Here is a 24,193-nt window from a genome sequence, read left to right on the forward strand (position 1 = left end):
TGCAAACTGCACCCTGCCCCACAACAGTGTTTGAGACATCAACACACATTATCTCTTTCAGTCCCTCTCAGATCGCTAGGCAAGTCTGTAGTGATGAGGCAGGGCTGAGGTCAAGTCAGTGGGTCAGAATTGGGGAAGGTAAAAGCTCAGATGTAGGCATAGCCACAACACAACTGTGGTGTAGCTCATGCAGGGCTAGGTGTAAGAACCTTAGCTTAAAACCAGCTCCCAAGGAAAATGGGTTGGGGGGAGCCTCTGCTGAACGCTCTTTTAAGTCATTATTTTAAGGCCATGTAATGAGTTTGTCTGGGATGGAGTTAATTTTCTTCATAGCAGTCCATATGGTGCTGTGCTTTGGATTTGTGACTAAAACAGTGTTAATAACACACTGATATTTTAGCTATTGCTGAGCAGTGCTTGCACAGCATCAAAGCTGCCTCTGTTACTCTCACTGCCCCCTCAGCAAGTAGGCTGGGGGCAGGTGAGAGGCTGGGAGAGGACACAGCCAGGACAGCTGACCCCAACTGACCAAAGGGATATTCCATAACATATGACATTGTGCTCAGCAATAAAAGTTTGGGAAAAGGAGGAGAAAGGAGGAGACGTTCATGGTTATGGGAAGTAGTGAATGAATTCCTCTTTTTGCTTTGCTTGCATGTGCAGCTTTTGCTCTCCCTATTAAACTGTCATTATCTTGATCCACAAGTCTTTTCATCTTCCTTTGCTTTTCTCCCCAACTTGTGGTAGAGGGAAGTGAGTGAGCAGCTGGGGGTGGGGTGGGGTGGGGCATGTGTGTGGTAGAATCATAGAATAGTTAGGGTGGGAAGGGACCTTCAGAAGTCATCTAGTCCAACCCCCCTGCAAGGAGCAGGGACATCTCCAACCAGATCAGGTTGCTCAGAGCCTCATCCAGCCTGGCCTTGAACGTTTCCAGGGATGGGGCCTCCACCACCTCTCTGGGCAACCTGTTCCAGTGTTCTATAACTCGCATTGTAAAAAATTTTTTCCTTATGTCCAGTCTGAATCTGCTTCCTTCTATTTTAAAACCATTAGCCCTTGTCCTATCCCAACAGGCCCTGCTAAAGGGTTTCTCCCCATCTTTCCTATCAGCCCCCTTTAGGTATTGGAAGGTCACTATCAAGTCTCCCTGCAGCCTTTTCTACTCCAGGCTGAACAGCCCCAACTCTCTCAGCCTGTCCTTGTAGAAGAGGCGCTCCAGGCCTCTGATCATTTTCATGGCCTTCCTCTGGAATCACTCCAACTGGTCCATGTCCTTCTTATGTTAAGGGTGGCCCTGATTCTGGCTAGAATAGAGTTCATTTTCACCTGAGCTGGGCAAGGAACTGGAGCTGGTGGCCCCTGTGGCTGGGGGACACAGCTGGGATAGGTTACTAATTAGCCAACAGCTGGGGTAAGTTTACCCAAATTGGCCAAAGGGCCATTCCATCCCATCTGACATCATGCTCAGTATATAAGTGAGGAAGCTGGGCATCAGGATTTACTGTGAGTTATTGGATTATAAATTACCTGCTTCAGTATTTTCTGTTTTTGTTTTGTTTGTTTGTTGTTTTTTTTTCCTGTTGTTCTCTTAAACTTTTTTTTTATTTCTATCTACAAGTATTTGCCTTCTTTTCTTTATTGGTTTTCCTCCCCATCTGACTGGAAGGTGTGTGGAGTAAGTGAGAGAGTGCATAGTTTTGTCCTGAGCAGTGCTAAGCTGTGACAGAGGCTGCAGAACTGGATGCAGTACTCCAGGTGGGGTCTCACAAGAGCAGAGTAGAGGGGCAGAATCACCTCCCTTGACCTGCTGGCCACGCTTCTCTTGATGCAGCCGAGGACACAATTGGCCTTCTGGGCTGCAAGCACGCATTGCAAGCTTATGTTGAGCTTCTTGTCCACTGGTGCACCCAGGTCCTCCTCAAGACTGCTCTCAATCCATTCTCCGCCCAGCCTGTATTTGTGCCTGGGACTGCCCCAACCCATGTGCAGGACCTTGCACTTGGCCTGGTTCAACTTCATGAGGTTTGCATGGGCCCATCTCTCCAGCCTGTCAGGGTCCCTCTGGATGGCATCCCTCCCCTCCAGCGTGTTGACTGCACCACACAGCTTGGTGTTGTTGGCGAACTTGCTGAGGGTGCACTCTATCCCACTGTCCATGTTGTCAACTAAGATGTTGAATTGTGCCAGTCCCAGTATTGACCCCTGAAGAATGCAACTCGTTACTGGTCTCCACTTAGACATCGAGTTGGTGTTGGCTGTTAGCCAAGGTTAGTTTAACTCGCTGCAGTCCAGCAGCAAAACCTTGAGGGGAGGATGTACTCGGGGCCTTTCTTCCATTTCTTCTTTCTGGTGCTTTCACACCCAGACATTCCTATTCATTTTCCATTGAGGCCAGTCTTAACACTTTGTTCTGGTTTTGTTAGTGAGGGGGGGCCTAAGGTGGTAGCTTCTGTAGGAAACTGCTAGAAGTCGCTCCCCTTTGTCCAGTGGACTCGGCCGGGCCTAGGGCGGACCTGCTGCTGGCCAAGGCCGAGCCAATTGGTAGCAGAATGTCCCGTGATAACGCCTCTGCGATAACGTATTTAAGTAGGGGAAAACAGGAAAAAGAGGAGGAGAAGATGTGAAGCAGCTGAGCGGGGGGCAGAGAGGGGGAGGCGCGAGCCTCATGGGCCTTGCAGGCCTCACCCTCTGGCCTCCCGCCGGGCAGCCAACTGGGCCCAACTCGGCCCGGCCCGGCTGCAAGAAGTGGAGAGGAGATGAGAAGTGAATAAGATGTAAAAAGGATCCTGAGAGGCGTCTGCCAGCCTGTTGTGAGGAAAGGCTGCAGATGCCAAGGTCAGTTCAGAAGGAGGGGGAGGAGTAATACGGCTTCTGGCCAAGATTCCTCTGCAACTCGTGGTGAAGACCATGGTGGAGCGGGTTGTCCCCCTGCAGCCCATGGAGGTCCACGGAGGGGCAGAGATCCACCTGCAGCCCGTGGAGGACCCCACGCCGGAGCAGGTGGAGGCCTGAAGGCAGCTGTGGCCCGTGGAGGGCCCGCTGGGACAGCTGTTCTGGAGGGACTGCACCCCGTGGAAGAGATGACCCACGCCGGAGCAGTTTCACGAAGGACTGTGGCCCGTGGGAGGGACCCCACGCTGGAGCGAGAGAGAGACTGCGTAGTCTGGTCCCGATCGGGGCTGAACTACGACACACTTGCAGTTCTTTTTGCTGCCAGGCAACAATCCAGTTAGATTTCTTTATTTCTGCTGAAATAATATATTTTATGGGTAATTGGTAACCCAGATAATTTACTACAGATATTTATCTCTCTCTTGCTCTCAAGTAAGAGCCAACAAACTGGGTATACTCTGCAAAAATTAAGCAGGAATAGTATTTTTTTTGGTACGGATATGTATTGTAAGTTTTTCATTACACCTTTTTGACTCAACAGAGACTAGAAATCCAGCGCTGTTGAAGTTAATGAAAGGGACTTCTTTATTTCCTCAAAGAAAGTAAGACTAGAGGGATGTTATAAAAAGTGCTAGAAAGCTAAAATTTGAAAAAATAGCATTTTTTAACAAATTTTTATAAATAATTGGTGATGCTGTATCTTTTAATTAATTCGTTTGTAACACTAGTATGTCTTCTGTAGCCCATTAGTTTGATGGGTTGAGAATGACTGGAAAGCAAATCTATTATTTGAAATTTTTAAATTTTTTTCCTGATATACCAATGTAGTTTGTCCTTTAGTGGACAGATGACAGCATCACAGGTCACCATGAGGGTTGATGCAAAACTGCATTTTGTTTAGCAGTCTATGTTCAAGCATTGCTTGGGTATGGAGATGAAATGTGTCTCTCCAAACCATGGTTCAGGTACTGCTGTTAAGAGCTTGTGCCAGGCTTTTTGTATATGTTCTGTGGATGAATAGACAATGTCGGTCTTTGAGCTCTGCTTATTTTACCTGCTTCATAAGGGCAAACTTTTGTAAAGAATTATGTATTTCATGTCTGTTTAGTATCTACATCATTTTTTCCATGTTTCAGTTTAAACTAAATGCATCTGTTAATTTACAGTGCTGCACAGTTGTTGAGCTATCCAGGAAATAATAAGATCCCCTTGAACTACCACATAGTAGAGGTATGTGTTTTACAGATAACCTCTTTATTTCCAAAGTAACAAACCTCAATTAACTCCATGATGGATCTATTAAATTTCAGTATGATTTAGGAGTCTCCAGTCTTATCCTGCTGACTTAAAGTGCAACAGCTTTGAACAGATTAAATAATAAATTTGACTATTATTATTATTACTGTTGTTATTTATTTATGTGATGTTTAGGAGCCTTGTTCAGGAATGAGGATCTTACAGTGCAACAGCATTCTAAGTTGTGGTATTTCTCAAGCTGTTCTTGAATGTTTCTCTGTGTTAATCACTCTGATGTGCTAGACTGTCTTGGAAATGACTGCACTTAAGTAACTTTTATTCACAAGACCTTTTAAGTTAGTCTTATTTTAGTGATCTTCTAAGTCACTTGGATGAATTGTATACCAATGCCCCTGAAAGGCATTTATTGTGAAATGGTGGTATGTTTTCTCCTTCAAGTGGGAGGCTTTTAAATAACCATAAATATATATTGGAATAGGAATGTAGTTTTTCCTCTTGCTGCCTCCTTTCAGTGAACTGCTAACAAGATACAGAGCTGTACAAGATTTGCTTCAAAAACTTCTGTCTCAAGTTAAAAGAATAAAAGTGATTGCAGTAATAACAGCAAATTGTCATGTGAAAAACTTAAAAAGAGGCAATTAGAAACAAAATTCAGAGCTAATTGCAAGAAGTCCTGAGGAGAAGGACTTGGGAGTGCTGGTGAAGGAGAAGCTCAACATGAGCAGGCAATGCGCCCTTGCGGCCCAGAAGGCCAACCACATCCTGGGCTGCATCAAGAGGAGCGTGGCCAGCAGGTCGAGGGAGGTGATTCTCCCCCTCTACTCTGCCCTGGTGAGACCCCACCTGGAGTACGATGCGAGCTATAGAACACTGGAACAGGTTGCCCAGAAAGGTGGTGGAGGCCCCATCCCTGGAAACGTTCAAGGCCAGGGTGGATGAGGCTCTGAGCAACCTGATCTAGTCAGGGATGTCCCTGCTCCTTGCAGGGGGGTTGGACTAGATGACCTTTGAAGGTCCCTTCCAACCCTAACCATTCTATGATTCTATGATTCTATGAAGTCATAAGATTGTGGAATGCTTACCTTAATCGAGATGAGTTTAACTATTCAACTTTGCACCAAAACCCCAAATATTCTGAACGCCCTGCAACTTAGTTTTGGTCAACTTGAGACCTTTTCTGTACTCCAAGTTCAGTTAAGAGAAATCTTAGAGTTAGTAAAGTTTTTCTGCTGTTAACATCTAAGTACTTTCAGGGACCTTAACACCTCAGGAGTTTGTACAACTGTTTTACAGAATATTACTTTATGCTCAGCTACACATTACTTCCAAAAATAATTATCACAGATCATGATTAAACAGACTACTTAAAGGCCCTGAAAAATTACTTGATTCAGAAATTCATCAAATCTGAAAATAACCAAAGTTTGTATAGATCAAATTCTTATATTAATAGAATGGTTTGAGTTGGAAGGAGCCTTAAAGATAATCTAGTCCAACCCCCCTGCCATGGCAGGTCACTGTTGCCTGCTAACTTTCACTAGATCAGGTTGCTCAAAGCCCCATCCAGCCTGACCTTGAACACTTCCAGGGATGGGGCATCTACAGCTTTGCTGGGCAACCTGTTCCAGTGTTTCACCACCCTCGTTGTAAAGAATTTCTTCCTAATATCTAGTCTAAACCTACCCTCTTTCAGTTTAAACCATTGCCCCTTGTCCTGTCTGCAGGCCTTAGTAAAAAGTCTCTCTCCATCTTTTTTATAAGCCCCCTTTATCTATTGAAAGACTGCTATAAGGTCTCCCTGGAGCCTTTTCCAGGCTGAACAACCTGCCTTTCAGGTTGTTCAGCCTGTCCTCATAGGAGAGGTGCTCCAGCCCTCTGATCGTTTTTGTGGCCCTCCTCTGGACCCACTCTAACAGGTCCATGTCTTTCTTGTACAGGGGACCTCAGAGCTAGACACATTACTCCAGGTGGGGTCAAAGAAGAGTGGAGCAGAGGGAGAGAATCACCTGCCTCGACCTACTGACCACGCTTCTTCTGATGCAGCCTAGGATACGATTGGCATTCTGGACTGCAAGCACACATTGCTGGCTCATGTCCAATTTTTCATCCACAAGTATCCCCAAGTCCTTCTCTTCAGGGCTACTCTCAATCCATTCATCCCTCAGTCTGTACTGATATTGGGGATTGCCTGACCCAGGTGCAGGACCTTGCACTTGGCCTTGTGAAACTTCATGAGGGCCGCGTGGGCCCAATTCTCCAACCTGTCAAGGTCCCTCTGGATGGCATCCATTCCCTCCAGCATGTCGAACACATCACTCAGCTTGGTGTCATCTGCAAACTTGCTGAGAATGCACTCAATCCCACTAGCTATGACATTAATTAAAATATTAAACAGTATTAGTCCCAGTACGGACCCTTGAGGGACACCACTCGTCACTGGTTTCCATTTGAGCAGTGACCTGTTGATTGTAATTCTTTGAATGCAGCCATACAGCCAATTCCTTATCCATCTAACAGTCCAGCCATCAAATGAATATCTCTCCAATTGAGCAGTAAGAATGTTGTGGGGGCCTGTGTCAAAGGCCTTACAGAAGTCCCAGGTAGAGGGCATCAGTTGCTCTTCCCTTGTCCACTGATGCAGTCACTCCATTGTAGAATGCCACTAGAGTAGTCAGGCATGATTTGTCCTTGGTGAAGTCATGTTGGCTGTCTCAAATCACCTCCCTGTCTTCCATATGCTTTGACATAGCTTCCAGGAGGATCTGCTCTATGATTTTACCGGGCCCAGATGTGAGGCTGACTGGTCAGTTGTTCCCAGGGTCCTCTTTTTTACCCTTTTAAAAAAATGAGTGTGATATTCCCTTTTTAACAGTCACTGGGGAATTCACCTGACTGGCATGACTTTTCAAATATGATGGAGAGTGGCTTGGCAACTATGTCTGCCAGTTCCCTCAGGACCCTGGGACTTGTATATGTTCAGGTTCCTTGGGTGATCTCGAACCTGCTCTTCTACGATGGGAGGGACTTCATTCTCCTAGTCCCTACTGTCAAATTCAGGGACTTGAGAGATGTGGGAACAGTGAAAATGGAGGAAAAAAATCATTGAGTACCTCAGCCTTCTCCGTGTCGGTTGTCACTAGCTCTCCTGTCTTATTTATCAGAGGGGGGTGGAAGCAAGGGTGGTGTACACTTTCTTTAGTCTTCCTTTTCTGACCAACACACCTGTAGGAGCCCTTCTTAGGATTCTTCACATCCCTTGCCAAATTCAGCTCCAGCTGTGCCTTGGCTTTCCTGATCCCATCCCTGCACACCCGGGCAGCATCCCTATATTCTTCCCAGCACGCGTGTCCCTGCTTCCACTACCCACGCGTTTTCTTCTTGCACTTCAGCTCGACCAGAAGGTCCTTACTCAGCCATGCTGGTCTCCTGCCTTCCTTGTCCAATTCCTTACGCATGGGAATTGAAAGCTCTTGTGCTCTGAGAAAAGCATCCTTAAAGAGCTACCAGCTCCCTTCAGCTTCTTTATCCCTGAGGGTAATTTTCTGGGCATCCCATCCACTTGTTCTTTAAACACCTGAAAGTTTGCTCTCCTAAAATTCAGAATCTTGACTTTACTCTTTACCTGGCCCATATCCCTCGAGATCATGAATTCCACCAGGGCGTGATCATTGCAGCCAAGGCTGCCACCAATCTTGACCTCTCCAAGTAGCTCATCTGTGGTGGTGACCATCAGGTCCAGTAACACTTCTACTCTGTTTGGGCTGTCTGTCATGTGGATTAAAAAGTTATCCTCAACACACTCCAGGAGTCTCCTGGACTGTGTACAGCTTGCTGTACTGCTTTTCCAGTAGATGTCAGGGTGACTGAAGTCCCCCAGCAGGATCAGAGCCTGTGAGTGTGATACTTCTGGTAGTTGAAGTAAGAACACTTTGTCAACATCCTCCCCTTGTTCAGGTAGCCTGTAGTAGACACTAGCCATGAGATTTCCTTTGTTGACTTGGCTTCTAATTTTCACCCATAAGCTCTCAACCTGTTCATCCCTGTCTTTCAAAGACAGCTCTGTGCAATAAATCATTTTTTTTTTTTTTTTTTTTTTTGCACAAATGGCAAGCCCCCTGCCTCTCCTTCCTTGCCTGTCCCTTTACTGAGAAGAAATGGAAAGCTGATATACAAACTATTTGAGCATAACTGCTAATTTCCTTGCTTACCCTCCCAAGTATTTGAACTTCTTTTTGGAATACTAACCTTATTTCTTGTCTATAAATGTTTTCAACAGAGCTGCAGTGTTTTAAACTTTAATGTGAATTCTGCAGCCTTGTATTCTATTTGCTTGTTGCTGTTTCCTTGTAAGACCTGCCTGTCAATTTGTTAATACATTGCCTTCAACTACAATATAATAAACATCTCTAAGAGATTTCCCTTGCTTCACAGAGAGACAAAGAGCAATAGATATAATTTAGCCTAACTGATATTTTCTAAATGCTAAAACAACACATTTATTTGCAAGGCAGAAGTAAATATAAACTTGAAAGCACTCTGTCCCTTTTCAAATAAACCCACTTGTAGTAGTGACTGAAAGGATTAATTGCCTGCAGGATCTTAAGCATTTAAAGTTCATAAGACCAAGCCCAGAATTCTCCATACTACTCTGTAGTCTGTGTGAAATACTCTGAAGCATGGCTTCTTTTTCTTAATAGCTCCACATAGATATATGTGATAGTATTATTGGTCTCTGTCAAACCAAAGTGTCAAAACAACATAAGAACTTAAAACTTAACTTAGAACTTAAGCTTTACAGAGTCTGGGTATGTCATCAGTGTCCTGATCTTCCAGGTGATCCCCCCTCAAGTATGTGATATGCTCATTTGAAACTTATATCTGAACATTTGATAATGAACACGATGAATTTCAAAAACATGGTCCTATGTAATGTCTCAAGTAGATCAGCCTTTATATTTTTTTTCTCTGTTTTTTTATCCTGAGGATAGGAGCAGATTTTTGCCTAACAGACATGCAAATTCCCTTATATAACTTTTTTAAAGTGGGAATAAAGCAAATGCAGTGCTATAAGAAAGGTACAGATGTCACATTCATGCAACTTTTTTCTCATGTTAAATACCTGTCTTTCATTTAATACGTTGCTAGATCAGATATCAGTGCGTAGTTTTTTAGAGCATATTCCAGTTGTTAGAGTATAGTCCGGTTGTTAGAGCAAAGGCTCAGTCGTGGTCTCAGACTCTACTGCAAGCTAGGCAGAGAGCCCATTATTCCTACTGCTTCCATGCTTTTAAACCCATAGTTCCTCTAACCACCACCAGGTGTCCCTTATCTTTTTCCCACCACCAGATGTCCTCGATTTTGCTTCTCTTAGCAAGTCCCTTATTTTTCAAGCCCAGGGCTTCTGGATATTCATCACCCCCAACAACTCCCCCTTCTTGTTTTCACAGTACAGAGATATCATAAAATACAAGGGAGAATACATGCCATGACCAATAACAGTTCTTTCCAAGAGCAACATAATCCATTCTACAACCATAACAATTCCAGTCATGCAGCAAAACCCATCAAAATCCTAACAACCATAACTTTGTGTTAATAATACTAGACATTGCTGCATGTGTGGCCAGCACATGCAACAAGGCCTGTCAAGTATGTGCTCACCAGCTAACAGCAGTCCTGTTTTGTAAAGAAGTCAATTGAAGTATTGCTGGATTTTGATATGTTCATGCTCGCATGATTACACCACACTGTATCATTGCAATGTATATATGTTACAATCATTACTCCTCTGATAACATTAGCTTCTGATTAGTTAAAAAAAAAAAATAGATCTTCTTTCTGTGACTGATGTCCATGGAGGTGCCATACAGCTTGTTAACACTCCGATGAACACAAGGCAGCTTGGAGCGCTGGTCGTACCCATCGTTCAGGGATCCACTTGTTCACTGCTCCTGTAGAGACACAAGCATATCCTTTCCCCCACGTCATAAGAGGAAATGGTCCTTCCCAATTGCCTGTTTCCAGATTCTTAACCATCACCGGAGCTTGCCCTCGGGTGGCCTCATGTACAGTAGATGATCCAAAATGTTTCTGTATTGGGGAAGAATTGTCACTCCAACGATTTAGAAAATTGAGCACATACATTTCTTTCGCTAACTTCTCATTTGCAGATTTCTCTTCCATTCCCCCTCCTTGTTTTAACAGCATATTTTTAAGTGTACCATGGGCACATTCAATGATGGCCTGTCCAGTGGGGTTATGTGGGATACCACTAACATGCTCAATGCCCCAAAGAGCAAGGAAGGTTTGGACTGCGCGAGAAGCATACGCTGGCCCATTATCTGTTTTTATATGCATGGGAACCCCCATGAAAGCAAACGCTGACATCCAATGTTGGCAAACATCTCGAGCACATTCTCCTGTATGAGCCGAGGCAAACAATAAGCTGGAATGGGTATCAATAGTTACATGTACATATTTGTGTCAGCCAAATGACGGGACATGAGTTATATCAGATTGCCATAATTCTTGAGGGCACAAACCACGCAAATTAACCCCATATAAAGGTGGCATAATTGTGTTCTGGCAGCTGCTACAGGAACGCACAATTGCCCAAGCTTGTTCCCGTGTCAGCTTAAATTGTCATTGAAGGGCTGTAGAGTTTTTGATAAATCTCATGGGACAGCTTGGCCTGCATGAGTGTGTTTGGAACGAGGGCCACATTAGTGAGAGCATCTGCTCTTGTGTTACCTTCTGTGACAGGTCCTGGAAGCAAGGTGTGAGCTCTCAGATGTACAATAAGGTAAGGATGATCCCACAGATGTAATAACAATAATAGCTGTTGAAACTGGTCATACAACAAAGGATTATCAATTTCCCTTAACATTGCCTGTTCAGGGCATTGTACTACATTGACCACATAGGCAGAATCGGAGACAATACTGAAGGATTCATCTTTCCACTTATACAAAGCTCGCACTACTGCTGCAAGTTCTACAATTTGAGTTGAACCTTCTACCAATTGTACATCATGATGCCATTCACCATCTTGCTTCCAAACAATTACAGATTTGTGCATTTTTCCCGATCCATCTGTAAATACTATCAAGGCATTTTTTATGGGAGTGTAACTTAGATGAGTTGCTGGATACAACATCAGTTCTCCTAAAAATTGCAGCATAGGTTGCTTAGGCCAATGAATACATATCTGCCCTGTGAATCCTGCCATGGCATAGTTAAAATGGTTGCTAAACTGCCATAGCCAATTCAACTGTTCCATAGTGAGTGGCAAGTACAGCTCTTGTACATCTTGCCCTGTTAATTAATGAAGCCAAGTCCTACTTTTAACTACCAACTGTGCTAATTGCTCTGCCCAGGTAGTCAGCGTCTTTTTGCCTGTATGGGATAAAAAGATCCATTCTATTCGTAGAAGCTGCTGTTCCACTTGTTGGCCTATTAATGCTTTAGGCTTCATCCTTCCTGCAAATACATATACATTTAAAGGCAAATTGGAGTCACATCAATCGGCTTGGGTAACCTGAATTTGTTGCAACACTTTGTAATGCTGTTTGTGCTTCTGGAGTTAATCTCCTAGGAGAGGTTAAATCCAGATCCCCCTTAAGCATTTGAAATAGAGGCGAGAGCATCTCTGTAGAAAGACCTAACACTGGGCATATCCAGTTGATAGTTCCCAGCAATTTCTGCAAATCATTTAAGGTAAACACTGTTTGGTGAATTTTTAACCTTTGCAGTTGTTGTGGTTTTGTTTAGTAAGGGGGGGGGCCTAAGGTGGTAGCTTCTGTAGGAAACTGCTAGAAGTTGCTTCCCTGTCATGTTCCGATTTCGGACGAGAGGAAGGCCCCCTTGCGTTCTAGCCGACCTCAGACAAGTCTGGGGGGCTAGGGGCGGCTGGACCGACCTCTCACACACCAGAGCGTGGTTTTGTTCGTATTCTCGGGAACAGAATTAAGACTCAAAACGGAGTCAAGTGCCAGGTAGCTTTATTAACCCGACAAGAAGTTTGTAAATGGAAGAGAAAGGAGAGAAAGGAAGGAAAGAAGGAAAATAGTTTCGGTTGTAATAGCTACCACCACGGAGCTGCAGCGTCCCGACAGTTCAGTTCACTCGATGGGGTGACGATCCGTCCGGTGTTGGTCGTCTCGATGTCGGTTCCGTGGATGTGTATTCCGGCAAATGTGTATTCCGTTGAATGAAGTGAAGTGTAGAAGCGTAGAAGAAGAAGTCTGAGTCTGTAGTGTCGAAGAAGTGTAGAAGAAGTCTCAAAGTGTAGAAGAAGTCTCTCTGTCTCAGTCCAGAAATGTCCCTTTTTATGTTGGTTGTTTTCATTGCATTTCGAGAGCTGGTTTTCCTAGCCGCACCCCTCACCTGGTGGCAATATGCACGCCCATTACCGGGTGATCCATTACCGGGCGATATGTATCTCTGGGCTCGTGCTGGGGGCTAGGGCTAGATTTCTCAGAACCAGCTCTGCATTCAGGTTTGCAAGACAACAGGAGTTGCCTTGCAAGATAACGGGAAGCCATTGCTTGGGTGGTGGCCCAGTGTTTCAACAATGTTGAGACAAATTTTTGACACAGTCTTTTACACCACCCCATGGCTCAACATTGTTGCCTCAGGGACGGAGTTCCGTGGTCCGTGGTGGCATAAATGATAGAGGAAAGGAGAAAGAAAATAATAAAAAAGAGAAGAAGAATAAATAAAAGAAAAAAAAGATATATGCAATTCTGAACATTATTGTTTATCAGTCAGTGTACAAAGAGATATAAATGCTAGATACTTCGATTTAATTAACAGTATCTTATCTAAGTAAATTACAAAACCAGAACATTAACATATCAACATTTATCTTACACAACTGAAAATTTGTCCCAGGCCAAGTTCGAGGCTTATGGCTCTGGGGGATCAGAAGAAGCAAGTAATTGTTTACAAGGACAATCAGAAGGTAAACAAAGATAAACCAACAAAACTATAGCAATGCACAACATCATAAATGCCCCAAGATAAAGCACCATGAAAATATTAAGCATTTTGTTCATTTTTTGCAACCATTTTTTTCTTTGGCAAAACAGTTCAGTTTTTGCTTTTTGGTGAGGCTGGTGACCAAGTCCTTGTGGAGCTTGTGGCTGTGGAATTTTGGTCCACCGGAACTGGGGTCTGGATACACAGCAGGAAAATGGATTTCCACGCCTCCAACTCAGAGCACAGTCAATAAACAATGACACTATAAGTTTGCTGTCAATTTTATATCACCCCGTGGACCCATGGTGGTTCCAAAAGAAAAAAAAAAACTAACCAAAAGAAAACAAAACAAAAAAAAATAACCAACCAACCAACATCTCATATCTTTCCATCGTCTAGCGATGTTGAGACATTAATTAACCTTTTCAGTCTCTATCACCACCCCGTGGCTCAGCATCGCTCACCAAGGTTGAAGGGGGAAAAGGGAAAAAAAAAAAAAGGAAGAGGGAAGGGGGTGGTGAAGTGACTTAGTTATGCTTATAATATATATATGGCCACAAAATGGGTTTATATTGTTGTATGATACGTTGAGGGGTTTCTTCATTTTTAATATCAACCACCCCAAGGTAACATATCTTAATCCAGGTCACATATAGCAATTTGTGGATATGATGTTCACAGATCCAATGATGTCAAATAACCTATTCAAAATCATACATATAACACAAATAAAGATTAATAGATTAACCATGACTATAGTAATCATCAAAACCATAGATTTAAATATCAATAATGTTTTTCCCACCTCGTGAGTCCCAATACTTTCCTAAAAAAAAAAAGTTTTAGGTAGGTTTCCAGGTTTGCCTTCAAAGTTATATGATTCTAACAGTTACGTGTTTGGTTTGCCGTACAAATCTGATATGTTTAACCCCATCGGGTGAAGTCACAGTGACCGCTTGCATGCGAGTCACCACGCTTTGGATTAATTGAATTAGGCACGGTATAATACAAAGCAAAAACATTAAGGCTGCTAACCCACATAGCAAATAAAATAAAAGTCATTTCATCCATAGTGTTCCTGGTAGCCAGGACCACAAATCACCATCCCAGCCATTCCATGTCTGAGTGGGGACATGGGCTAGTTTTCTGATATCTGAGGTTAGTTGTAGAACCACCTCACCTACATCCCTTATTTTTAAACAACAATTAGAAATATTTAACTTCCCACATACTCCTCCCTCTTCAGCCAACAAATAATCCAAAACCATGCGGTGTTGCAAGATCGCAGTGTGCATCTCTCGAGATTGTTGATTCAAGAGATCTATAGCATCGGCAGTTTTGTTGGTAATGATTTCCAAAACTGCCTGCAAGCGAATTATGCGGTTCAGGTTATAAATTGGTTCCCGAGCCCCTGTTAACAATTCAGTAGGATTCCAAGTGTCCAGCCCATAATGCTGTATTATCCTCTCAGGAGGCCACTCATTTTTCCCCCATTTTTGTGTTCCACCTATGTCAATCTCGATAGCTCGCTTATTGCGTGCAACACCTTCATCACCTAAATTATCATACAGTTTCACTCCTAGTTGGGGACTCTCTGCTTCTGAAAGCAGGAAAAATAGAGGCCAGATAATTCCAATATAACAAACCCCTGACCAGTTTAGTTTGCTGGTAGCATTTTGTAGGCAGTGTGTCCACAGATCCAGTAATGTCCTTTTCTGGCTCTGACCCCTCCAGCAAATGGTCCAGCTGCTGTTCGTGGGTGTTGCAAGTAGGTTGTATTATAGTTTCCTAAAGGGCTAAAGAAGGTGGTGTTATGTTTTACCAGCTGACTATGTCTGTCCAGTGCAGTACCAAGCACCCGTGTCATTTTTCCACTCACAAGTCTGAATAACGTCGGCCGTTGGGCCACCGAATGTCAAAGGATTCATTTTTATTTGACCAAAATCCCCCAAAGTTCTTACTGTGTCCGGCTTCATTAACCCACATCCATATACTAAGACTAATATCTTTGCTAATTAACTTATATGCGAGTGTCCACTGACATTTGCTTTTCCCCACACTGACTCCTCCTTTTTGGGTGTGACTTAAACAATATCTACCTACAGCAGGGAATTGGACTGGCCATGTTTCAGAATCGTCCCAAGTGGTGTCATTAATCTCGCTGTAATTGCTCATGATTTGTCCTGGCGTAAGGGGCACAGAGGTCCATGACCAGCTTGATAGTCCTAGAGGTCCTCCACACACCCAGCAATGGCTTAGGTTAAAAGCTTCACTCACAGATTTTGCTAACAAAATAAACTCATTATTGTCAAAGGAATTTTGTAGGTAGAGGGGTGAATGAGCTGGCGCCTCTTCCCCACCTTGGATAAGTCCCCAGAGCAATATAATAGAGAGGAAAACGGTGTTTACAGACATCTTCACTGATAGGTTCTATGACTTCCTCTGCAGGCGTGTCGGGTTCTGGTCTGGTGCTTTCTTCCTCCTACAAACGAGATAAAACAGAACCTTCTTGGGGGAGAGAAAGAGGAAGTGAAGAAGAAAAAGAAAAAGAGGAAGAAGAAAAAAAAAACCAACAAAAAATGACTGAGAGGCGAGAGTCGGGGCGGTGGGGGGTGTTTCTACTTGTTCCATCATCTAAAATGAAGGAACTATCCATCAGGTGTTAATTTTATGTTCCTTCCCAGAGGCATCTCTTGCCTTCCATGCATGTATGTTCAGAGGGCTAGTGAGTACCAGTGGTACAGTTCCGATGGTGGGTAGCTCGACCAAAACAGGTTGTCCCAGAAAATGGGAAGGGTTACGTTTGTGGTCAGGGCCCGAGATGGCAGGTACTAATGAGGGGGGTTTTGGACAAAAGGCTGTGAGTCTGGGGCACCCGTTTATTCCCCACCGGTCGTTTACTCGTCAGACAGCGTCCCACAGTCTACTGGCCCAATTTGTCTCTTGGGGTTTCAGAAACCGTTTAAGAAGGCCATTGGTTCTCTCAACTATGCCATTGGCCTGTGGGTAATAAGGCGTATGGAATATCCATTTGATCCCTTCTTCTTTGGCCCAGTCTTGAACTATCACTGCTGTAAAGTGTGATCCATTATCTGACTGGATAGATTGGGGTTTAGGGAGGGAACTAAGCCACATTTTGAGGGCTTTGACTGTATTGATACCTGTGGCTCGGGAGAATGCCTCTGCCTGTACCAACCCTGATACTACCTCCACTCCGACTAATACATACTGTTTTCCTTCAGATTTCCAGAAAGGTCCTATATAATCAATTTGCCAAGTGTCCTAAAGGCCTTTTCCATCACGTAAATATAGGGGAGGTTGTTCTAAAGGATGCCTTTCCAATCGCACACGGCATTGTTCACACGCAGAAATGCAGGTGCGACACATTTCTCGGGTCACTGGCTACCCTCTGCTAGCCGCTTCTCGATAAAGATCGTGTGCTCCGGTGTGGCCTCGTTTTACATGCAGCCACTCCAAGAGTCTGTCCCATTTTTCTACCAAGGCTTCTGTTTGCAGTGTTGCCAATTTAGCCAATTCATCGACTTTGCCATTGCAGCGGCTTGTTGGGGTATCATCTTCCTGGTGGGAGGCCACCCACCCTACCAGGAAGGTCCCCTTTTTTGCTATAGAAGAGATTTCCTGCCATTTTTCCTTTTGCCAAACAGGTGTCCTATTTACTTCCCAATTATTCTGTTCCCAAAAGGGAAGCCATTCGGTACATCCTTTAAACACTGCAAAGGAGTCTGTATATATATATATATGTACAGGGATCAATGCCGCTGATTCCCGATCAAACACACTCCATACAGCTATCAATTCTCCAACTTGTGCGCTACCTTCTCCTGTGATTATTTTGTTGCCTGTTCCTATCTGGAGAGCCACTGCTCGATATTTCCAAACTCTTCCTTCCCGTTTGGATGAGTCATCAGTAAACCAAACATTCTGTAATTGCTCTGAAAATGGAGGAGCAACTTGAATAATGGGGGAAAGGGTATTATTTTCCACTTCGGGAGTGGTCTCCTCCTGTAGGGGAAGGATTTTAGGGGTCCCTTCAGTTATTTGAAAAATAGTACAATAGTGCTCAATTTGAGCATACCATTTCCGAATGGAGGCACGCTGGGCTATTCCATCAGGAGGAGGAGTTCCTGATAGAACCAGCTTTATCACTTTGAATGGTCCCCTTAGGATAATTGCTTGTTTATGAATGATTCTTTCTACTTCCCGAAGGGCAATGCTTACAACAAAAAGACCCTTTTCCCAAGTGGAATAGCGTTTTTCTGCATCTTTGAAACTACGAGAATAAAATCCGACTTGTCGAACAGGGCCATCAGGTCCTCGTTGCCACATGTGCAGTGACAGTCCTGAATTTGCGAATCCCCATTCTATCTGCACGGGATCTGTGGGGTGGATAGGGCCTAAAGCCTGGTGAGCCATAGCCTCAAAAATTAAAAGCCGCAAAGCCTCATCATGAAGAGGGGTCCATTCCCAAGCTGCTCCTTTTCGCAACAGATCATATAAGGGCCGAGCAATTATTGCAAAGTTTGGGATGTGTTTCCTCCAAAAGACCAACAATCCTAAGGCGTGTTGCAATTCCCTTTTATTTTCTGGAATTTTTACCTGATCCAGTGCCGAGAGGGTGTCTTGAGGAATACAGACTGACCCTCCTTTCCACCATATCCCTAAAAATTTAACCTCATTTGTGGCAATTTGTATCTTTTCTTCGGGAATCTGGAGTCCCAGAGACTCTAAGTGATGTATAATCTTTTCCTGTGTCACCTGCACTGGAATCTTTTAATCTCCTCCTATCAAAACATCATCAATATATTGATAAACTCTAACTCCCGGTTCTGGAGGGATTTGGGCTAATTCTTGTGCCAAAGCGTGATTTGCTAAGGTGGGAGAATGTTTGTAACCTTGAGGGAGGCGAGTGAAAGTATACTGCTGTCCCTCCCATGTGAAGGCAAAGCAATCGCGGTCCCCTTCCTGCAGTGGGACCATAAAAAACATATCTTTCACATCAATTGTGGCCATCACCTGGCGAGATTGTTCCGGAATAAGTGAGATTAGCTCAGCCATATTGGGCACTGCTGCTGTCAAGGGGCCAATATTAGCATTGAGTCGACGATATGGTCTATGGTCAGTCTCCACTTTCCGTTTGGTTTATGCACTGGCCACACTGGGGAGTTGTATGGGGAGTGGGTGAACATTAAGATTCCCCGTTGTTTAAGATCCTCAATCACGGGGGCTACTCCTTCTCGGGCCCCCAAGGGCAAAGGGTAGGGTTTCACATTAGTCATTTTGGACGGGGGAAGGGCAGGTGCTGCTCGTAATAAACGCACTTCTGTCCGGGACATTTCAGAGAGTTTTCTAATTTGAGGAGTGCCAAAAGACCATGAATTCCCCTGGGTATCATACCACTGTCTGCCTTTCAACACGTCTATGCCCAAAAGATTTGTTGGAAAAGGGCCTATTGCAACCTTGGTGTGCACTGGATCTTCCTCCCCGGGCAACCATAATGTTACCGAGGCCATAGATACTGATTGGGTTTTCCCTAAAGCATTTAAGACAATAAGGTTTTTTGACAAAGTAAAAATTCCACATTGCTCCACCTCAGTCTCCATCAGTGCAGTAATTTGTGCTCCTGTGTCAATTAAAAAGGTTACTGTTTTTTTCCATGGCCCTACAGTCACTGTAATCAATAAATCTCCTCTCGTATTTAAGGTGAGTTGTTTTATAAACATCCACCCTCCGTTCCCCCACCCACCTTCGGGGAACGGAGGAACTTGTTTCCTGTCACCCTCCTTGCTGCATCAGTTTCTTCCCCAAGTTCTATCAATGGTGGGGCACTAGGGGTTGTTCCAAAATTGACCTTTTGCCCCGACCATGTTTGTACAAGTTTCTCCAATTTCTGTGTTGGAAGACCATCCATTAAATCTCGGGGAATACCTGTCTGGAGTCCCAGTTGCCACCATTCCTGACGGCTGAGGGGTCTCCCTCTCCCAGAATCAGTAAGTCGGACCAACTTAGAATCGTGACTTCTCTTGACCAGTGCTGGCCGCCCTTCACCTTTTTCTATGGCTCTTACAGCTCTGGTTTCGGTTTTTTGCCCGAATCCAACAACAGGACCGTATTTCCTCCCAAAATTTATGAGTTCTTGGGCTACTTCCCCCCATGTCCACACTTTCCTCCCTGTCCTTCTATGGTCAGGGGTCACTGTTCCCTCCAGAGCACCGGTAAAAAAAATACACCTGGACCCCAATATCCTTCCGCTTCCTTTTTTGACAACAAGATTCCATCTCCCCCCGACAACGACACTCTCCAAACATACTCTGTTTCCGATTCCTTTGGAGTCCTTGCAAAATCCTTCCTTAATTTTGCCAACTCAGTTGCTGTAAACGGAACCTCTTTAGTAACAACTTGGGGATGGTTATCAGTTTCTCCCTCATACACATACTCAGTTTTAACTAGGGGATACATGTGAGGGGGGCTTCTCTACAATTTCTTTTGCCTTTTGCAAGTCCCCCTGAGGGTAGATTTGCCCAATTTCCTTATCTTCTAATTTCAACACCACCTTTCCACATGAGTCATTGTCTCTCCACAGTTCTTCCTTCAAAGTTTCTTTTAGCAAAACATTCCGGTGTTTCTCCTCCTCCAACAACCGCTTGGTCTCTTAATTGTTCTCATAACGACTCAACTGCCAGTTTCAAAGAGTCTATCACGGCATTATCTTGGCACAATCTCTGCCTCCTATCTTCTATAGCTGCTGCCAGGCTTGCCCCTAAAACAGCACAAATTGTAGCTTTTCCCTTCCTGGGCCTAAGTTTGGAGTCCTTCTGCAATACCGCGATCCTATCCACTATACTCTGCGGTTGGAACCAATGATTTTTCGCCCATTCTCACCCTTGAAAGGACGGGCGAGCATGATAATTTTCCAAAAGGTCATCCCATTTCTCTAAATTCCCATTCAATACCGTTGCGGGGATCTCATCACAAACATTTGCAGATTTGCAAGCACCCATCTCACCAAAGAGGGGTTATTTCATCCTGAGAGGGCCGTTCCACAATTTTTCTACCACAATTCCCCCCCCACACTCTCAGGAGGACACACCTTTCAAATTTCACAAAAGCTGAAAAGAGGGGTTGTTTCATCCTGAGAGGGCCGCACCACAATTTTCTGCCACGATTTCCCCTCAAACACTCTCAGGAGGACACACCTTTCAAATTTCACTTATCTCACAAAAGGGGGGTTATTTCATCCTGAGAGGGCCACACCAATTTTTTTTTACCACAATTCCCCCTCAAACACTCTCAGGAGGACACACCTTTCAAGTTTCTCACGAAAGAGACTTGTCTTTCGCTCAATTATATCACTTCGTCCTTCTCCGGCTGTTTTCCTCGTGGACAAACAGAACCGCAGATCCAGACTCAGCACTCGCTTCGTACCAGTGTATGTCTCAGTCACACACACACACACACAGTCTCTAATAAAGCAACTGGACACTTCCTGTTTCTCCGAGAATCCTGCCGACTACGCCAATTAAATAATGTCACATTCCGATTTCGGATGAGAGGAAGGCCCCCTTGCGTTCTAGCCGACCTCAGACAAGTCTGGGGGGCTAGGGGCGGCTGGACCGACCTCTCACACACCAGAGCGTGGTTTTGTTCGTATTCTCGGGAACAGAATTAAGACTCAAAACGGAGTCAAGTGCCAGGTAGCTTTATTAACCCGACAAGAAGTTTGTAAATGGAAGAGAAAGGAGAGAAAGGAAGGAAAGAAGGAAAATAGTTTCGGTTGTAATAGCTACCACCACGGAGCTGCAGCGTCCCGACAGTTCAGTTCACTCGATGGGGTGACGATCCGTCCGGTGTTGGTCGTCTCGATGTCGGTTCCGTGGATGTGTATTCCGGCAAATGTGTATTCCGTTGAATGAAGTGAAGTGTAGAAGCGTAGAAGAAGAAGTCTGAGTCTGTAGTGTCGAAGAAGTGTAGAAGAAGTCTCAAAGTGTAGAAGAAGTCTCTCTGTCTCAGTCCAGAAATGTCCCTTTTTATGTTGGTTGTTTTCATTGCATTTCGAGAGCTGGTTTTCCTAGCCGCACCCCTCACCTGGTGGCAATATGCACGCCCATTACCGGGTGATCCATTACCGGGCGATATGTATCTCTGGGCTCGTGCTGGGGGCTAGGGCTAGATTTCTCAGAACCAGCTCTGCATTCAGGTTTGCAAGACAACAGGAGTTGCCTTGCAAGATAACGGGAAGCCATTGCTTGGGTGGTGGCCCAGTGTTTCAACAATGTTGAGACAAATTTTTTGACAGTCTTTTACATCCCCTTTGTTCAGGGGACTCGGCTGGGCCTAGGGCGGATCTGCTGCTGGCCAAGGCCGAGCCAATTGGTAGCAGAATGTTCCGTGATAACGCCTCTGCGACAACGTATTTAAGAAGGGGAAAACAGAAAAGAAAGAAAAAAAAATATGTGAAGAAGCTGAGTGGGGGCAGAGAGGGAGGCACAGGCCTCACGGGCCTTTCAGGCCTCACCGGCCTTTCAGGCCTCACCCTCTGGCCTCTTGTCAGGCAGCCGACTGGGCCCGACTTGACTCGGCCCGGCCCGGCTGCAAGAAGTGGAGAGGAGATGAGATGGATGATGTGAAAAGATTCTGAGAGGCATCTGCCAGCCTGTTGTGAAGAACTTTTCTTGTGAGAGGAACAGCTGCAGATGCCAAGGTCAGTTCAGAAGGAGAGGGAGGAGTAATGCGGCTCCTGGCCAAGATTCCCCTGCAGCCTGTGGTGATGACAGTGGTGGAGCAGGTTGTCCCCCTGCAGCCCATGGAGGTTCACAGAGACCCACTTGAAGCCTGTGAAGGACTCCACATCAGGGGAGGTGGATGCCTGAAGGCAGCTGTGGCCCGTGGAGGGCCCGCTGGGACAGCTGTTCTGGAGAGACTGCACCCTGTGGAAGAGATGACCCATGCCAGAGCAGTTTCAGGAAGGACTGTGGTGTATGAGTGGGACCCCACAACAGAGCAGGGGAGGAATGTGAGGAGTTCTCCCCCCGACCATGAAGCAGCAGTGTAAAACAACGCGTGATGAACTGACCGTAACCCCCATTCCCTCTTCCCCCCCTGTGCCGCTTGGGGGGGGGGGGGGGGGGTGGGTATAAGGTAGCAGAGATAATGTTAAGCTTGGGAAGAGGGAGGGGTGGGGGGAGGTTATCTTGTTCTCTGTCTCATTATCCTGCTGCTTGTAGTAATAAATGAATAGTTTTCCCCAAGTCGAGTCTGTTTTGCCTGTAACGGTAACTTTAAGGATTTTCTCCCTGTCCTTATCTCAAACCTTGAGCCGTTTTTTTTACTCTCTACTCCTTTTTTTTTTTTACTCTCTACTACCTTCTCCCCCCCACCCAAGCGGCACAGGGGGGGAAGAGGGAATGGGGGTTACGGTCAGTTCATCACGCGTTGTTTTACGCCACTGCTTCATGATCGGGGGAAGAACTCCTCACATTCCTCCTCTGCTCCAGCGTGGGGTCCCTCCCACGGGCCACAGTCCTTCGTGAAACTGCTCCGGCGTGGGTCATCTCTTCCACGGGGTGCAGTCTCTTCAGAACAGCTGCCCCAGCAGGCCCTCCACAGGCCACAGCCTCCTTCAGGCCTCCACCTGCCCCAGTGTGGGGTCCTCCACAGGCTGCAGGTGGATCTCTGCTCCTCTGTGGACCTCCATGGGCTGCAGGGGGACAACCTGCTCCACCATGGTCATCACCACAGGCTGCAGGGGAATCTTGGCCAGGAGCCACATTACTCCTCCCCCTCCTTCTGAACTGACCTTGGCATCTGCAGCTGTTCCTCTCACAAGAAAAAAGTTCTTCACAACAGGCAGGCAGACGCCTCTCAGAATCTCTTTACATCATCCATCTCATCTCCTCTCCACTTCTTGCAGCCGGGCCAGGCCGAGTTGGGCCCAGTCGGCCGCCTGGCAAGAGGCCAGAGGGTGAGGCCTGCACCTCCCCCCCCCGCTCAGCTTTTTCACATCTTCTCTTTTTTTTCCTGTCTTCCCCTTCTTAAATATGTTATCGCAGAGGCGTTATCACAGGACATTCAGCTACCAATCGGCTCAGCCTTGGCCAGCAGCGGGTCCGCCCTAGGCCTGGCCGAGTCCACTGAACAAAGGGGAGCAACTTCTAGCAGTTTCCTACAGAAGCTACCACCTTAGGCCCCCCCTCACTAAACAAAACCACAACACACGTTCGAGGCCAGGATGCGCCCAGCTGACAAGCAGCAAACGCTGGAGCCATTTGCCATCCATGCATCCCTACCACATTACAGGCCTCTATCATTTGAGCTATTGAGGCACCAGGATTTGTTGCCAATAAAGAGGACAATAGCCTCTTACAATTTTGGTTTGCATTAGCAACTGCCAGGTGTTTTAACAATATGGATCGAGCTTCCACATGATCTACCTGGCATTCTAAAGCCTCATTCAAACAATCCATGAACTTCATATAGGGCTCTGTAGCTTCTTGTTTTATGGTTGCAAAGGACTTCATTGCAGTACCACTCTCATCAGGGAGGGTTAAAAGGGCCCATAAAGCAGCATTCTGACTCTGTACTAAGGCTTCACGAATGATTTGCAACTGTGCATCATGTAGCACGAACACACCCTCTCCCATTAATATATCAACCCCAACAGCATACAAAGGGTCACCCGGCTGCCGGTTTAAGTTCTCAAGCAACACTCGTTCACAGTGGTCTCTCTGTGATTGTTGCCACAGCATTCTTTGAGTGGTGGTAAGGATAATTTGCACCAATGTACAGCAATCATTAGGTAGCATTAGAGTTGTGTTAAAAATTGATTGAATTAGCCCCCTCATATATGGTGAATTAAGTCCCTCCTCTTTTACACTATGCCAGATCTCTTTTACTAGCCCGAATTGAAGCCCTTCCCACTGAGGGGGCCATTGGGCTGCAGTATCACAGGCACAGCCAGAGCCTTCAACAATTCTATGTCTCCTTCCATAGTGGCTTGGCTCCAAACATCCTTCCACCAGTCAACCAATTCTGTGGTCATCACCAGAGC

General features: G+C 45.4%; 1 protein-coding gene across 1 annotated transcript in view; it reads left to right on the plus strand.

Annotated features, from left to right (window-relative positions):
- The window catches only part of LOC147596669 (nuclear cap-binding protein subunit 1-like), a 126,172-nt gene that overhangs the window by 34,964 nt on the left and 67,015 nt on the right, over positions 1 to 24,193 (plus strand). The window contains exon 10 of the mRNA XM_086769722.1: positions 4,059 to 4,122. Coding sequence (XP_086625848.1) covers positions 4,059 to 4,122 — 64 coding nt within the window. The remainder of the gene's footprint in view (positions 1 to 4,058; positions 4,123 to 24,193) is intronic.

This window comes from Chlamydotis macqueenii, chromosome W (genome assembly GCF_036417535.1).
Source record: "Chlamydotis macqueenii isolate bChlMac1 chromosome W, bChlMac1.mat, whole genome shotgun sequence".
NCBI lineage: Eukaryota > Metazoa > Chordata > Aves > Otidiformes > Otididae > Chlamydotis > Chlamydotis macqueenii.